The sequence below is a fragment of the Eretmochelys imbricata genome, chromosome 2 (genome assembly GCF_965152235.1).
Source record: "Eretmochelys imbricata isolate rEreImb1 chromosome 2, rEreImb1.hap1, whole genome shotgun sequence".
In the NCBI taxonomy this organism is placed as follows: domain Eukaryota; kingdom Metazoa; phylum Chordata; order Testudines; family Cheloniidae; genus Eretmochelys; species Eretmochelys imbricata.
Genome location: NC_135573.1, coordinates 74905155 through 74920320, shown reverse-complemented (window position 1 = coordinate 74920320; position 15166 = coordinate 74905155). Strand labels below are relative to the sequence as shown.

Genomic DNA, 15166 nt, shown 5'->3' with positions numbered 1-15166 from the left:
GATCTGAGGCAAGGGCTGATGGGTCTGGTCTGATAATATCAGAGTCCCCAGAGCAACATCAGGGGTCATACAAACAAAACTCAGCTGTTTGGCTGGGGCTCTGTCTGTAGATAAGCAATAAATAGAGTCTCTCACAAAAAATCAGCTTAGAACAAGGGGATAGGAAGCTTGGAAGAGGACAGAGAGACATAGGACTAGACTCACAGAAGGTAGGTAGGACAACTAAGTATCTTACAATCCTGTTATCCAGCTAGCAGCTGTGGCTGCCTTATATACACTCCACTGGGAAACCAGTCAACCAGGGCTGCCCCAGAAGGGGCTATGGCCAGAGCAGCTGGAGAACGATTTGATTGCAAACTAGAGCTGAGGCAGCTCTTTCCCAGCTCCTCCCCAATGGTTGCAGGTGCTTGGGGTGCTAGTTTCATCCCTTTCACCAGCAAGTTTGACTCAACTCCCTATTGTTTAAAAATGTATGAAGTCTATTTTGCGGTGAGAACTGCCCTTGATGATATCATTGTGGATCAGGGCTATAGGTGAAATTCACCTCCACTCCATAAAGCTTGAGTAAAAGGGCTTTGTGTGGAGAACAGCATGCAGGGTGGGGAATGGAATTATCCTCAGTCCCTAGACAATGGGCTGGAAGGCAATCAGGGGGTGACTATTGGTGAAATAATCGCTGTTGACCTTATGGGAGGATTTGCATGTATGTATTGTGACCCCTTGTACAATCCTCACTCAGCACTATGAACTGGCTCAGGTTCCTGTGTGCTTTCCAGAGGCCACAGCATGTGGCTGATCTGGCTGTGCTCTTCACTGCTCTGTGCATAGCTACCAGGAAGCTTCCAAACATGTAGAGGGCCTTGCTTGAGCCCAGCAAAATAGCATGATTTTTACCCTTTATAAGCATCTTATATTCATCCTTGCAGTGTTTTTAAGTTCAAGCGGCTTGATCATGGAAGATGCAGAGAATGCACTGGAAGACAATGAATATCCTTAAGTTACAATTCTTCCAGCATGCTTTCTGCAGCTCACAGCATTGGGCCCCTAACCGAATATTGTGTTAATGAATAGGTGGAACTATATTTACAATCATGGAATCATGGTCTAATACAGTGACACTCAGACCTCAGTGGTTCAGGAGCTCAATTAGCCGATCAACATTACCCGAAAGAGCCACAGTAGTGTGACTTCGTTGTTTCATTTACTATATCTATATATATAGATAGATATATAGATATAATAAAAGCATCCTGATTGGTTGTTAATTATATTGCACTGTTTTAATATCATGTGTTGCAAAGAGCCACAGGAGACACATTAAAGAGCCATTTGCAACTCCTGAGCCTCAGTGCGAGTGTCACTGATCTGATAAATTAAACTGGTGGGATTTACAGGGCAATTGTCTTTCACCCTATGCTTCACATTTAGTGCCAGGGCCTGCTTCACCACTGCATCACTCTAGTGTATACTGATGTAACGCCATGATTTCAGTTGAAATTACATCAGCATATAACTGGAGTAACACAGTGGTGAATCAGGACTTGTGTCTCCCAAGACACACAGATTCCATGATGGGGGTGATTTCTATGAATATCAATAGAACAGATTATTTACATACATGTACACACACACTAGACCCAGGCTTGATTAACGTATGGTTACAAGTTTGCAAAGGGTTTCCAATACCAGAAAGTCTTTCCAAAGACTGAGACTGTGGTGGCACAAAATAGTTTTCCACTCCCCCACATCCTGAGTTAATTTTTTATTATAATCAGTAGTCCAGGGTATAAATGTATAATCCATACCCCCGCCCCAATCCAAAGCAGAACTTGCACTGAAGTCAATGACAGGTTTGTGCAGAGATCCAGGGTAGAATTCTGGCTTTATGTAGTAACTAAATTTTAATGACTAAAGGTTCACCTTTACATCGCCGCTACTTCTATCCTTTGTTTCTCTTTCTTCACCATCCTTCTTTGTTTCTCTCCTTCTTCCCTGTCTCCTCCATTCTTCCTTCTGCATTTCCTTCCCTGCAGCAACTCCCGATTCTCAACCCTTTGTTTTTCATTTCCATTCCTAACCCCATTCCATCCACTAAAATGATCAGTGATTAAATAGTTAATATTGACACTTATGTGTCTTCACTGGGCTTTGGAGACAACACTCCAATAAGATAACTAACGAATGGGGGAGCTCATACTCTGAGCCATTGTCTGCAGCTGTTTGCAGACCCAGAAAGATGTTGCTGTACTGATTTATACTCTCTTTGTGTGAAATATTTTCTTCACAATCACAAGGGCTAGAACTTACTTTTTATTTTTAAAAACAGCTTAGTTTCTGGATCATGTGACTACTTCTGTTGGGCCAAATAAATGCACCAAGTGGGCAAGATACGGCCCACAGGCGATGTTTGACATCACTGCTTTAAGCAACAGTCCTGCAATCTGAACCATTTCATCAAGGAAATCTCATATATACATATCTACAAAGCTAAAGACATATATTGTTGCAGTGTATACTCTTTGTCTGGCTTTTACACTAATTCTTTAGTTCTCCCATCTGTTTTGTTTTTTTATATAACAAAGAAAGAACTATATTTTCATAGTGGATTTTGTTGTGGTCTTGGGGGGAAAAGCACAAAAGCAGGCTCCATAGAAATAAGGAATAACCTGTGATTGGATATAAAGAGAGTATCTACTCTAACTATTGGCTAGATTGTATCCCTAGCACACAGCTCAGTCCATTGCAGCCCAGAATCAGCCCAGGGAAGCATGTGTAATGCAGGCAGCCACAGTTCCCTCTCTGCTTCCCCCTTGCTGCTGGTGGGTGGTAGCTTGGTGCTGAGAACTAAGATTCCAGGTGAGGGAAGAGTAGGCAGCCATGCAGTACCCCTTGTCTCTCCATTCCTGGACCCAATGTCTAGATAGCCACACAGAGGTGAAAGGTTGCAGGGATTTTACTTCCCTTATACCATGCGTGGACACACTATATATTTAATAATATAAAAAACCCAGCATGCCGTGGTGTAAGTGCCTACTTGTAAGCAACAATTAGCTGGCCAAAAAAACCAACAACCCTGTCATCCGTTTGTCGAGACAAAGCGAACCTATATCTCAAGTTGCCTATTAAAATAGATTCTCAAGTAAAGGACACGGCAGGTGCTGAATGAAGGTAATGCACAACAGAGGTATAACCATACTATTTTTATTATTTCTTTATTTATTATTAAAAGGCTTACCATCTTGCTGGCTCTGAAGATTCTGAGGACTTTGCATTCTTTCTTCAAGATTAGAACTGAGATCAGAGTTCACAGCCGACATCCTGGTGGAGTCACTCATATCAAACTCATCACTTTCTATGGAACTTTCATCCTGCAAATTTAAAATTTCATGTTTCATTTGCATTAGGAAAAGTCAAGATAACTTTCAAATATGATGTTCATGCTACACCTCTCTCGCTAATTCATACTAATGACTAGGGCACCCTTGTTGAATTAATGAGTAAGGAAACAAACATAAGAAGATCAAGGATAATGCATCACAAAATGTACTATGATCATTTATTTGACAAGTGCAGTTCAGGTTTAATTAATTATGATAATACAAATATTAGTAAGTGTTCACTAGAATATTTCGTACAAGCAAAGTGTTGTTAGTCTGAAAACTCAAGACAGCTTTTGGCTATTAAATCTCGGTGGAACAGGACATTTCTCCATTTTTTGTGCTTGAATTGTTCACCTTACCTGACTGAGAGGTGCCATTGACAATATGCAACTTTATAGTGAAATTCTGGCCTCATTGAAGTCAAAACTGGCGTCTTCTTACTCCCCCCAGCCCAGTCTTGCTCACATTGAAATAAAAGGCAAAACCAGCTAATACAATTGTGGGAGAGTAAGACGGGTTTTATTCTGGCTCACACATCTTCAATATAATTCTTAAAAAACAGTTACTTTCTCGTAACTGTTGTTCTTCAAGATGTATTGTTCATGTCCATTCCAACCAGGTGTGTGCATGCCGCGTGCACGCCAGCTGGAAGATTTTTCCCTTAGCAGCATCCGTAGGTCAACCTGGGCACCCCCTGGAGTGGAGCCTTCATGGCTTCCAATATAGGGCCCTGCCAACCCTCCACCTCCTCAGTTCCTTCTTGCCAGCTATTCCAACAGAGGGTTAGGAGGGTGGGTATTGGAATGGACATGAACAACACATCTCAAAGAACAACAGTTACGAGAAAGTGAGTAACCGTTTTTTCTTCTTCGAGTGATTGTTCATGTCCATTCCAACAAAGTGACTCACAAGCCAAAGCTCATGAGGTGTGGTTGGAGTCATGCACTGATTGGAGCACACCGCGTCCAAAGGCCGCATCGTCTCTGGCCTGTTGTGTAATTGCATAGTGCGTCGTGAATGTATGTATCGAGACCGCGTAACCGCCTTGCAGATTTCCTGGGTGGGGACCTGCGCCAGGAACACCGCTGAGGAGGCCTGCTCCCTGGTAGAGTGGGTGGTAATCAGCGGGGTGGGCACCCTCGCCAGGACGTAACACTCCCGAATGCAGGATGTGATCCACGACGAGATGCATTGAGAAGAGACAGAGAGACCTTTCATTCTGTCTCCCATGGCCATGAAGAGTTGGACGGACTTCCGGAACAACTTAGTCCTCTCTATGTAAAAGGCTAGGGCCCTACGTACATCCAGTGCGTGCAGCCTGCGCTCCCTATCGCAGGAGTGTGGCTTGGGGTAAAACACTGGGAGGAAGATGTCCTGGCCCATGTGAAACTGGGAGACAACTTTAGGGAGAAAGACCGGGTGAGGTCTGAGTTGGACCTTGTCCTTATGAAAAACTGTGTAAGGGAGCTTGGACGTGAGGGCTCTGAGCTCCAATACCCGGCTAGCCGAGGTAATTGCCACAAGGAATGCGACCTTGTATGAAAGAGAGAGAGAGAGAGCAGGGAGCACGTTGCCAGTGGTTCAAATGGAGGGCCTGTAAATCTGGAGAGGACTAGATTAAGGTCCCAGGCCGGGACAGGCTGACGCGTCTTGGGGAAGAGCCTGTCCAGGCCCTTGAGGAAACAACTGACTAAAGGGTGTGTGAAGACCAAGAAGCCATCAGTGCCCGGATGGAAGGCAGAGATGGCGGCTAAGTGGACCCTTATTGATGACAGGGACAGGTCTTGTTGTTTTAGGTGAAGGAGGTAGTCCAGTATGAATGGTATGGGGGTGAGCAACGGCGGCTGACTGCGTTGCTCTGCCCAGATGGAGAACCTCTTCCCCTTGGCAAGGTACGTTGCCCTGGTGGAGGGATTCCTACTACTGAGGAGGACTTGTCTGATTTGGTCCAAGCAGGACAGCTCCATGGTGTTTAGCCATGGAGCATCTAGGCTGTGAGGTGGAGCAACTCTACGTTCGGGTGTCGGAGTCGGCCATGGTCCTGCGTGATCAGATCCGGGATCAGCAGTGAAGCGAGTGGTGCCGGTACGGACATTTTCAGGAGCGACATGAACCAGTGCTGGCGCGGCCACGCTGGTGCTATCAGTATGACTCGGGCCCCGTCCCTGCGGATCTTGAGGAGCACCTTGTGGACCAGTGGAACTGGTGGAAAAGCATAGAGCAGGCGGCCTCACCACGGGAGGAGGAAGGCATCCATGATGGACCCCAGGCTGTGACTCATGAGGGAGCAAAATAGCTGACATTTCCTGTTGCTGCAAGTGGAAAACAGGTCTATCTGGGGAGAGCCCCAGAGACGGAAGATTGAGCTCACCACATCTAGCCGGAGGGACCACTCGTGACCGTGGAAGGACTGGCTGAGACTGTCCGCCATCTCGTTCTGCACACCTGGGAGGTATGATGCCTGCAGGTGGATCGAGTGCTCTACGCAGAAGTCTCACAGTGTAAGAGCTTCCCGGAACAGGGGAGAGGAGTGTGCACCCCCCTGTTTGTTGATATAGAACATTGCCGAGGTGTTGTCCATGAGGACTGATATGCACCTGCCTGGTATGTGGGTTTTGAAAGCGTGGCATGCCAGGCGCACCACTCTCAGCTCTCTGACACTGATGTGCAGAGCGAGGTCCGCCTGAGACCAGAGGCCTTGAGTCCTGAGGTCCCCTAGATGAGCTCCCCAGCCCAGATCCGAGGTGTCTGTCACCAATGAGAGAGAGGGCTGAGGGCTGGCAAAGGGCACGCCTGCACAAATCACCCACGGGTCGAGCCACCCTAAGAGGGAGTCCAACACCGGGCGGGGCAGGGTTATGATGCTTTCCAGAGTGTCTCAGGCTGGCCGATACAACGACACCAGCCAAGACTGGAGTGGACGCAGTCTGAGTCTGGCGTGCTGTACCACATAAGTGCACGCAGCCATGTGTCCCAGCAGCTTTACGTGGTTCCTTGCTGTGGTCATGGGGAACTGTCTGAGGCCCCGTATGACGTCCCCTAGTGAGCAAAACCTGGTTTCCGGGAGGTACGCCCTGGCTTGAGTTGAGTTTAGGACTGCGCCTATAAACTCTATCCTCTGCACCGGGGACAGAGCAGATTTGGCCTCGTTTAGGAGATCTAATTCAAGGAAGGTCCTTCTTATGAATTCAACCTGACCCTCCACGTGGGCTCTTGAGCATCCCTTGATCAGCCAGTCATCAAGGTAAGGAAAAAACCTGAATCTGGAGCTTGCACAGGAATGCCGCGATGACTGCCATGCATTTTGTGAATACTCAGGGAGCTGTCGACAGTCCAAATGGGAGGATGGCAAACTGATAGTGGCCGCTGCTCACCACAAATCTGAGGTAGCGTCTGTGATGTGGGACTATTGCGATGTGAAAATACGTGTCCTTCAAGTCGAGGGCAGCATACCAGTCCCCTGGATCCAGCGAAGGGATAATGGAGGTTAGTGAGACCACGTGGAACTTGAGTTTCCTTACAAACTTGTTGAGCTGCCACAGGTCCAAGATAGGCCTGAGGCCCCCTTTGGCCTTCGGTATGTCTGTCCCAACACGCTCGTGGACACCACAGACCCCTTAGGCTTCGAGAGGGGTGATCGACCCCTCACCGGCCTCTTCTTCTTTACCGGCACCAGGGATGGAGAGCGGTGCTGTGCTGAGGCCGACTTCTTATGGCCCGAGCCATGACAATGCTGGGGGGCCTTAGGGTCCTTAGTTGGGGCCGTTTCGCGCGCCGTTGGTGCCGGAGCGCTGCGCACCAATGAGGACGTGCTCAGTGCTGGTTCAGTGGGTCCCGGGTCGGAGTGTGGCCTCAATGCGGCCTCCATCAACAGAATTTTTAGTCTCTGTTCCCAGTCTTTAAGGGTTCTGGGGCGGAAACCCTTGCAGATGCAGCACTTCTTCTTCTTGTGGCTCTCACCAAGGCACCGCAAGCAGGAAGAATGAGGATCACTCTTGGGCATAAACTTGCCACAGGCCTCGCAGAGCTTAAACCCTGGAGACCCGAGCATACCCCAGGAGGGAAAACGTTGTCGGGGGGAGAGCCCCCCAAAACAATTAACTATAACTATAAGGAACAACTGTTAACTAACTGAGAAAACTATATACACGATATGCTATCAGACACTGCTAAAGCGCTTACTATACAGAGCGAGCAAAGTTCCAGCTAGCCGTTACTAGCAGTAAGAAGGAACTGAGGGGGTGTAGGGTCAGCAGGGTCCTATAATGGGCGCCATGAAGGCACCACTCCAGGGGGTGCCCAGACCAACCCTACAGACGCTGTTAAAGGAAAAATCTTCCAGCTGGCATGCACGCAGCACACACACACCTGGTTGGAACGGACATGAACAATCACTCGAAGAAGAACTACTAATTCTAATTACAGAATCTTTATTATTGATGATGATGTGTGAGCTCAGGTTAGTAGTCCCACTGAAGTCAATGGCTCGACACACGTGCTTAAAGATAAGCATGTTCATAAGTGTTTGCAGGGTTTGGAGTTTGAGCTGGAAGTCAATGAGAAATGAACATGGAAAGCCCCCATGACATTTCTGCAGTCAATTTTAAGAGTATAACAACATTTCCAAAGGCTTGTCTGTTAACAACAAGAGAGTTTTAGAGAAAACACAATAAGGCGGCTGAAGCAGTATCCACTGAAGAAGAGTTTTAAATGCTTTATGAAGAATATGAGGCATATTCATTGCTCTTTCCTAAAGACTGGACTTTAACTAGCAAGCAATGGACTACATTTTAACTTTTTGTTTGTTAGTAACCATGAATGATTTAGAAAAGTTCAGCTAATACTAGAATTAGATGTTAATATGTTAATGAACTGGTCTGGATAGAGATTAATATCATTATTATTTTCTTTTCACCTGGCCCCCGAATGAACTCCTCTCTCTTTTGTCTGAATGACTTTGTGGACAATATTGATATTTCTTTAGTAGCTGGGGAGAATGTTTCCTTAGAGCCAGTGTTACTAACTGTTAAATTGGACAGGTAAAGGGCTAGACTGTTCCTAACCCTGGGCAGGTGTCCGAGTCGGGAGAAAGTGCTGGAAGACTCCCCCTTGTACCTTGCCACAGGTGTTAATGACAAACCCAGTCTTTGTATTACAGTAAACAAAACACCCCACCCCAAGCAAAGCTTTCTACAATTTGAACAGGGGGAAGAGCCAGAACCTCCACAAAGAGCACCAGGGCGAGGCAATCTCTTTAATGTGGGAGTTGCTCAGATACTAAGGTGGTGGGTACCCCAACAAAGCCATCAGACAGACTAGCTGGAATGGAAGAGCTGCTGGAGACTAGCACCCACAGCAACAGCAGCCTCCTGATAGGAAGGAGAGATGCAAGGGCAAGACCCAGTCTCCCTCTGCACCTGTAAGGATGGGGCCGTTTCCTATAGCCATATTGTAAGGTCTAAGACCTTCTCCTGCAGTCATATTAGAAGACCAGCAGCCATGAACCAAGAAGCAGAAAGTCACGTCCCCACATTCCATCTCAATTACATTAAAACAAGGTAATATCAGGCTGTTAAGAAGGCGCTCTGTCCTAATAGTACCCACCATCACCAGATAAAGAAACAGAGCTTAAGATGGTTAAAGAAAACCAGAGGCAAAACCCTTTCACCTGTAAAGGGTTAAGAAGCTAAGATAACCTTGCTGGCACCTGACCAAAATGACCAATGAGGAGACAAGATACTTTCAAACTGGAGGAGGTGGGGGGAACAAAGGGTCTTTCTGTCTGTGTGATGATTTTGTCGGGAAAAGAACAGGAATGGAGTATTAGAACTTGTTAGTAAGTAATCTAGCTAGAAATGCGTTAGATTTCCTTTTGTTTAAATGGCTGGTAAATAAGCTGTGCTGAATGCAATGTATATTCCTGTTTTTGTGTCTTTTTGTAACTTAAGGTTTTGCCTAGAGGGATTCTCTATGTTTTGAATCTGATTACCCTGTAAGGTATTTACCATCCTGATTTTACAGAGGTGATTCTTTTATTTTTTCTTCAATTAAAATTCTTCTTTTAAGAACCTGATTGCTTTTTCATTGTTATTAAGATCCAAGGGTTTGGGTCTGTGTTCACCTATGCAAATTGGTGAGGATTTTTATCAAGCCTTCCGCAGGAAAGGGGGTGTAGGGCTTGGGGGGATATTTGGGGGGAAGACGTCTCCAAGTGGGCTCTTTCCCTGTTCTTTGTTTAACACGCTTGGTGGTGGCAGCATAGGGTTCAAGGACAAGGCAAAGTTTGTACCTTGAGGAAGTTTTTAACCTAAGCTGGTAAGAATAAACTTAGGGGGTCTTTCATGCAGGTCCCCACATCTGTACCCTAGAGTTCAGAGTGGGGAAGGAACCTTGACAGCATTCTGTCTGGCAAGAAATCACTTATCAACAGTTGTGGTTGTGAAATCCCTACTTCTTTATTGTTTTTTCTTTATGGTCCCCAGTTCTCTATTATTTATCTGTATAGTCTCTGGTTCTTTGATTGTTACTGTCTGTTACATAACTAATTTTGCTAGGTGTAAATCAGTTAAGGTGGTGGGGTACGATTAGTTAAAGAATTGTTTTACCATATATTAGGATTGGTTAGAAAATTTGTTTAGTAATATTTTAGTAAAATGATTGGTTGAGGTGTAGCTAAGGAAGACTCAAGTTTCACTATATAAACTGTGGTCCAAAAGAAAGTTCTTTGGAACCAACTCCAGGAGACAGCCCCAAGATCAGAGCTGCCAGACCTCAACACCCTGCTAATCACACCGTGCAGAAACTGGCATCCACAGATGACCTGATCCTGACTAGCCATCAAGAAAAGTTCATCTGCCTTATTGGGAGTGGTGAGCATTGTATGCTGAGTGTGTGCATTCTGTTTTGCTAACTGTTAATAAATAGAGGTTAAGTATATTACTGTGTAAGGCTCTTTCACTGGTAAAAGACCCCGTAAACCCGCAAAAGATTACACCCTGAGCCCCAGGAATTGGGAATGGGTGGCCCTGAGCCCTGGGAATTAGGTAAGGGTAGGTTCCTTTCACCCAGAGCCCTAGGAACTGGGAAAGGATGGGGGTGCCTAAATCAAGTGGGTTACACTTTGAGCCCTAGGAACTGGGTAAAGGTGGGTGCTTTATGTAATAGGGAATTTTGTGCAGGTAACACACCATCTTGTACAGGGGAAATGCATACTGCTCTCTTTCAAAGGTTGTATCAGCATCCACATTCCCCCAGCCCTCAGGCACAATGGGATAGATTCTAGGGCCACTGCAGGGACCAAGGGGAGGTAGCTCACACCTTGCTAATTTTGGGGCTGCTGAGGGCTGTTTTGGCTCCTAGAGCAGGCTAGGGCAATCCTGGTTGCCCATGCCCCCTATTAACCTGTACAGCTGGAGAATAACAAGGCATAGGGGAATGCTGGCCACACCTCCTCTCCTGCTCCTGGCCCATTCCAGAATACCCTTGGGGCTCCACTGGCTCTGTAAATGATGTGCAATCCTGCTTTACCCTATCCTTTGTGTGAGGGGGGTGCAAGGAGAGGGAGCGGGGTGCTGTTGCCAGCTGCAGCACAGAGGTAAGTTCCCCAGTGCTGCTGGGAGCTCCTGTTGGGCCAGGGTGGTTCTGCACACCAACCTACATTTTATGATACTGCCCTGGGGCCCTTTAAATCCCTGCCTGAGCCCTACTGCCTGATCCCTGGGGTAGCGGCGGCGGGGCTCTGGCAGGGATTTAAAGGCCCTGGAGCTCCAGCCGCCGCTACCCCCTCCCCGGGCCCTTTAAATCCCGGCCTGAGCCCTGCTGCCTGAGCCCCGGGGTAGTGGCGGCGGGGCTCTAGCAGGGATTTAAAGGGCCCCGGGCAGTAGTGGCGGCTGGAGCTCCGGGGCCCTTTAAAGCCCCGCCAGAGCCCCGCCGCCACTACCCCGGGGCTCGGGCAGCAGGGCTCAGGCTGGGATTTAAAGGGCCCGCGGGCGGGTAGCAGCGGCCGGAGCTCCGGGGCCCTTTAAATCCCTGCCGCAGCTCAGCCGCTGCTACCCCAGGGCTTTAAATTGCCCTCTCGGAAAGCCGGTCCTGATACGGCACACCGGCTCTTACCGGTACGCTGTACTAGGGTGTACCGGCTTACTTTCACCTCTGGTTCTCACCTCAGATCCTCACCTCCCACAATGATATAAAGATGATGAGTGAAACCTTGGAAACAGAATCTTAGTATAAATCAAAGGATGGATTTTAAAGTGCACCATATTGCATGCAATAGTTTGAAGACCTGTATCAGAAATGCTCCTACTTCATACAGTTACATTTTCACTGCCCTTTTGTTCTTGGTGCCAGAATATAATATCTAGGCACAGAAAGTATGTATCAGTTGCGAGACAAGTTTAAAAATGACCGTGAGAACTTCACTTGCGACGCTGCTGCTCATTAACGAACGCTCATTGTGGCAAACGAAATACATTAAAAATTGCAACACCATTCATCGCTACAATGTGGCAAAGATTTCATGCACAGCAAGACTGGGTTTGCATGATCTAAGATGCCATGCTGTCAGCTACAGTGGGAGTGCGGGAGGAAGTGAGTGCTTCCTACTACCATTATATCACTCCTGCTGGCTGACCTGGATGGAAAACTAGTACACTGAAAGGGGCCTGATTCCTGTCATTAGGCCAGAAAGGACAATACTGAAATGCTCAAGCTGTAGCAGAGGAGGAATATACTGTAGTAAATGGCCCTGCTCCAGATTAGTGCTGTGCCCTGTATGATGAGAGTGATTCTCAATGGGAGGAAGGGGAAAAGTGAAAGAAGAACGTCGCTTTAAGCAGCACTGCAAGGATAAAGCCTCCAATCTACTGCTGTTGGTGATCCTGGAATCGGTTTCCCAGCCAGAGATAGCCAACTCCGGGGAGCCTGGCTGTGGGGAAGAGGAGATCAGGCAGCAGTTGTGAGGAGTTCTCATAGGGAACTGCAGAAAACCCCCAATAAAGAAAAGAGTTCTCTGCTATTTTTAGAGTAGTACTGACAATCCAGTTTTTGTGGGGATTTGAACAGTTCATGAATTCCCCACAATAGTCCGTATCTACTTATTATGAAAGAATCTCGCTGGCTTTACAGAATTCAAGAATCAGTCAGGGTCTTTGCCATAATCTAGCTATTATGGTTGTTTTTAAAGGTTTTTCTTTTTAAAAAAAAATCAAATTCAGATTATTTCTTGCAGGCAGGCAGAAGGACACAGCATGCAAGATTGTTTTTTGGCTGGCACAAAACTGGGCTCCTAACTATTTGGCAGCTCACATGGTAAATGAACACATTTCTATCAAAGCGAGTTTATTACAAATAATTTGCCAGCTCCCATCCAATTCATGAAGCACTTTCCAATATCTGAAAAAGCACTGCATGAATCAAGGAAAAGAACATAAATAATCAAAAAAGCGGTTTAGTCCCAATTCCCTTTGACTAAGCCCAGTTCTTAGCCTGGTTCCCTTTTTATTCTTTCTGATAGAAACTCCAATTCAGCAAAGCACTTAGGCACATGCTTAACTCTAAGCACAAACTTAAGTGTTTGCTGAATTAGGGACGGAGGTTCTAGGAAGGATGGATTAATTCCCTGTATGCTTCCCAGTTAGGTCCTTAGTCCTAATGATCCAAACCAATCCTGTTGTTGCTTCCATTTTCACTCCCACGCTGTGTTGCATCTTGGCTACTGATCTTGAGAACTGGATGGCATTCACTTCAGGACCTGCTAATAATGTCCCCTCTGAAAGTGGAGGTGGAGGTCACTGCTGAGCACAGGACTAATCCAGGACTGGACATACTGCTTCCAGACCCTTCGCAACCCGCACTGGCCCAGTCACATAAAAGGCAATGTCTAACAATTGATCTAATGTCTCTAGTACAGCACAGAGTGCTTCACCAAAGCCAGGAGACAGTCAGTATCTGGCCGATAACAGCAACTGTGAACAAACCTAGAATATTTGAATTTTTACCTCATCTTGTTGTGAATTTAGTAGCTGCAGTTTCATGTGCTTCATGTAGGCCATAGTAATCGGCATATTGTAATCAATCATACTGGTCACCAAAGTTGGAGGTTTTCCATTATCTGTAACATAAATATATTTATTATGCATGATATATTGGAGGACACCTCTGCCTGATCTGCAGTCAAATGTCAGACAGTTTCTGTCATTTGGCTCCAACTTTGGCATTTTCAATTGCTCTTTGGCTTTACAGATAGAAGTTTCTATGAAAAAAATATATGAATCAAGCACAAGCCTAGGAAAAATTATGAGCTCTTCTATCCTAAATGACTACAGTGCATGCACCCCATCTATCCCCTACTTTTAAATGGATGTATAAACATTTCCATAGAAAAATAAATGATTTCCTCCAGGTAAAATCATCTTTCTGTTGAGGATGAGCATAGCATTTCACTCCATCCCTTAGGTGAACGCAGAAGATTCACTACTTTATAACTTAACTAAATGAGAAGATCTGACTTGTTGAACTGTTCCAGTCTACCAAATTTTTATGAACCTTCACTTAAACTAGGAAAATATAAATGGGTATTAGGAATAAAATTACTTTACATCCCACCATTTGACACTAAAACTACCTTTATGATCCGCTCCATCTGGGCTTAAATGCATTCTTTTCTGGCACTCTGAACAGCTCATTAGAAATCGTGTCACCGCTTCTCTAGGCAGGAAGGCATAGGTCTCTGAAATCTGAAATGAATAACAAAATATAGGTGTTATTATATAAGCTGACTGAACATGATTTAACAGAACTGATCATTATATTTCCGTATAAGGCATATTATTCCATAATGCCAGGAAGCACAATGAAAGCATGTACAACATACTCTGCAGCATTTCCAGAAACATCTACCTAATCTGGCTCCTTATCATTTAATGGCTAATAATAGTCGATTCTGAAAAATGCACTCATTTTAAAAGGCGCTTTGTTTTCTTATTTATATTTTTTGCAATTTCTTTTCAGCAAAAATATTCATATATAACAGGCACCCAAGTGAGGGGTTTATTTTAAACCCACTGAAAAGCTCCCAGCTATTTTTGTTACAGGGTGTACCACAAAAACTTCCTTAGTTTCTAAGTTTTATTTATTTTAATTTGAACAATATGTCAGCAAATAGGTACCGGACCCAATAGATTAGGAATGTTGACAGTCTCCTTCCTCACTGGTCTATTCTTGTCTTCATTACATCTTTTGTGAACATTTTCACAGCGTCAATGATTAATACTCTGATTTAAATAAAACCTTTCTGCTAATCGCTCTAGAATTTAGCAGTCAATCAACCTCAATGGTTCCTTTGGTGTACCTTGAAGTAATACATTTTGGCCATTCAGTCCAAAATTATCAAATTTTCATATTTTATGTTCATACACAATCATAAAGTCTGACATCTGAGGGTGTGTGCATCTGGTCTCCTGCAGATCAGCAAACACAACTAGTGCCACAATAAATTTCTGGGCCTCAATTTGCCAATTGACTTCTTTGCAAAAGAGATTGCTCCTGAAGAGAGAGTCAGATTCAGCAGCAGAAATTAAAAGAGGAGTAGATTGACACCCACTTGTACTCTGCTGCTGGGAAGCCTGCAGCAGGATCCAAGGTAGCTACTGAAGGGTGGCAATGCTGATGCAAGTCAACATAGTGGACCAAGGTGAAAAGATGGAGGGCTAAGTTCAGAGGAGGTATGTGTAAAGTGGTGTAAGCTACATTTCAATAAATGGGTGTAAGTGCAGTTAAATATGTGA

At 45.5% G+C, this 15166-nt stretch overlaps 1 protein-coding gene across 3 annotated transcripts in view; it reads right to left on the bottom strand.

Annotated features, from left to right (window-relative positions):
* Positions 1 to 15166, bottom strand: part of NOL4 (nucleolar protein 4) — a 269070-nt gene that overhangs the window by 171786 nt on the left and 82118 nt on the right. For all 3 annotated transcript variants that reach the window (XM_077809017.1, XM_077809018.1, XM_077809019.1), the window contains exons 3-5: positions 14005 to 14116; positions 13379 to 13491; positions 3236 to 3368 (exon numbers count right to left, since the gene is read on the bottom strand). In XM_077809017.1, coding sequence (XP_077665143.1) covers positions 3236 to 3368; positions 13379 to 13491; positions 14005 to 14116 — 358 coding nt within the window. The remainder of the gene's footprint in view (positions 1 to 3235; positions 3369 to 13378; positions 13492 to 14004; positions 14117 to 15166) is intronic.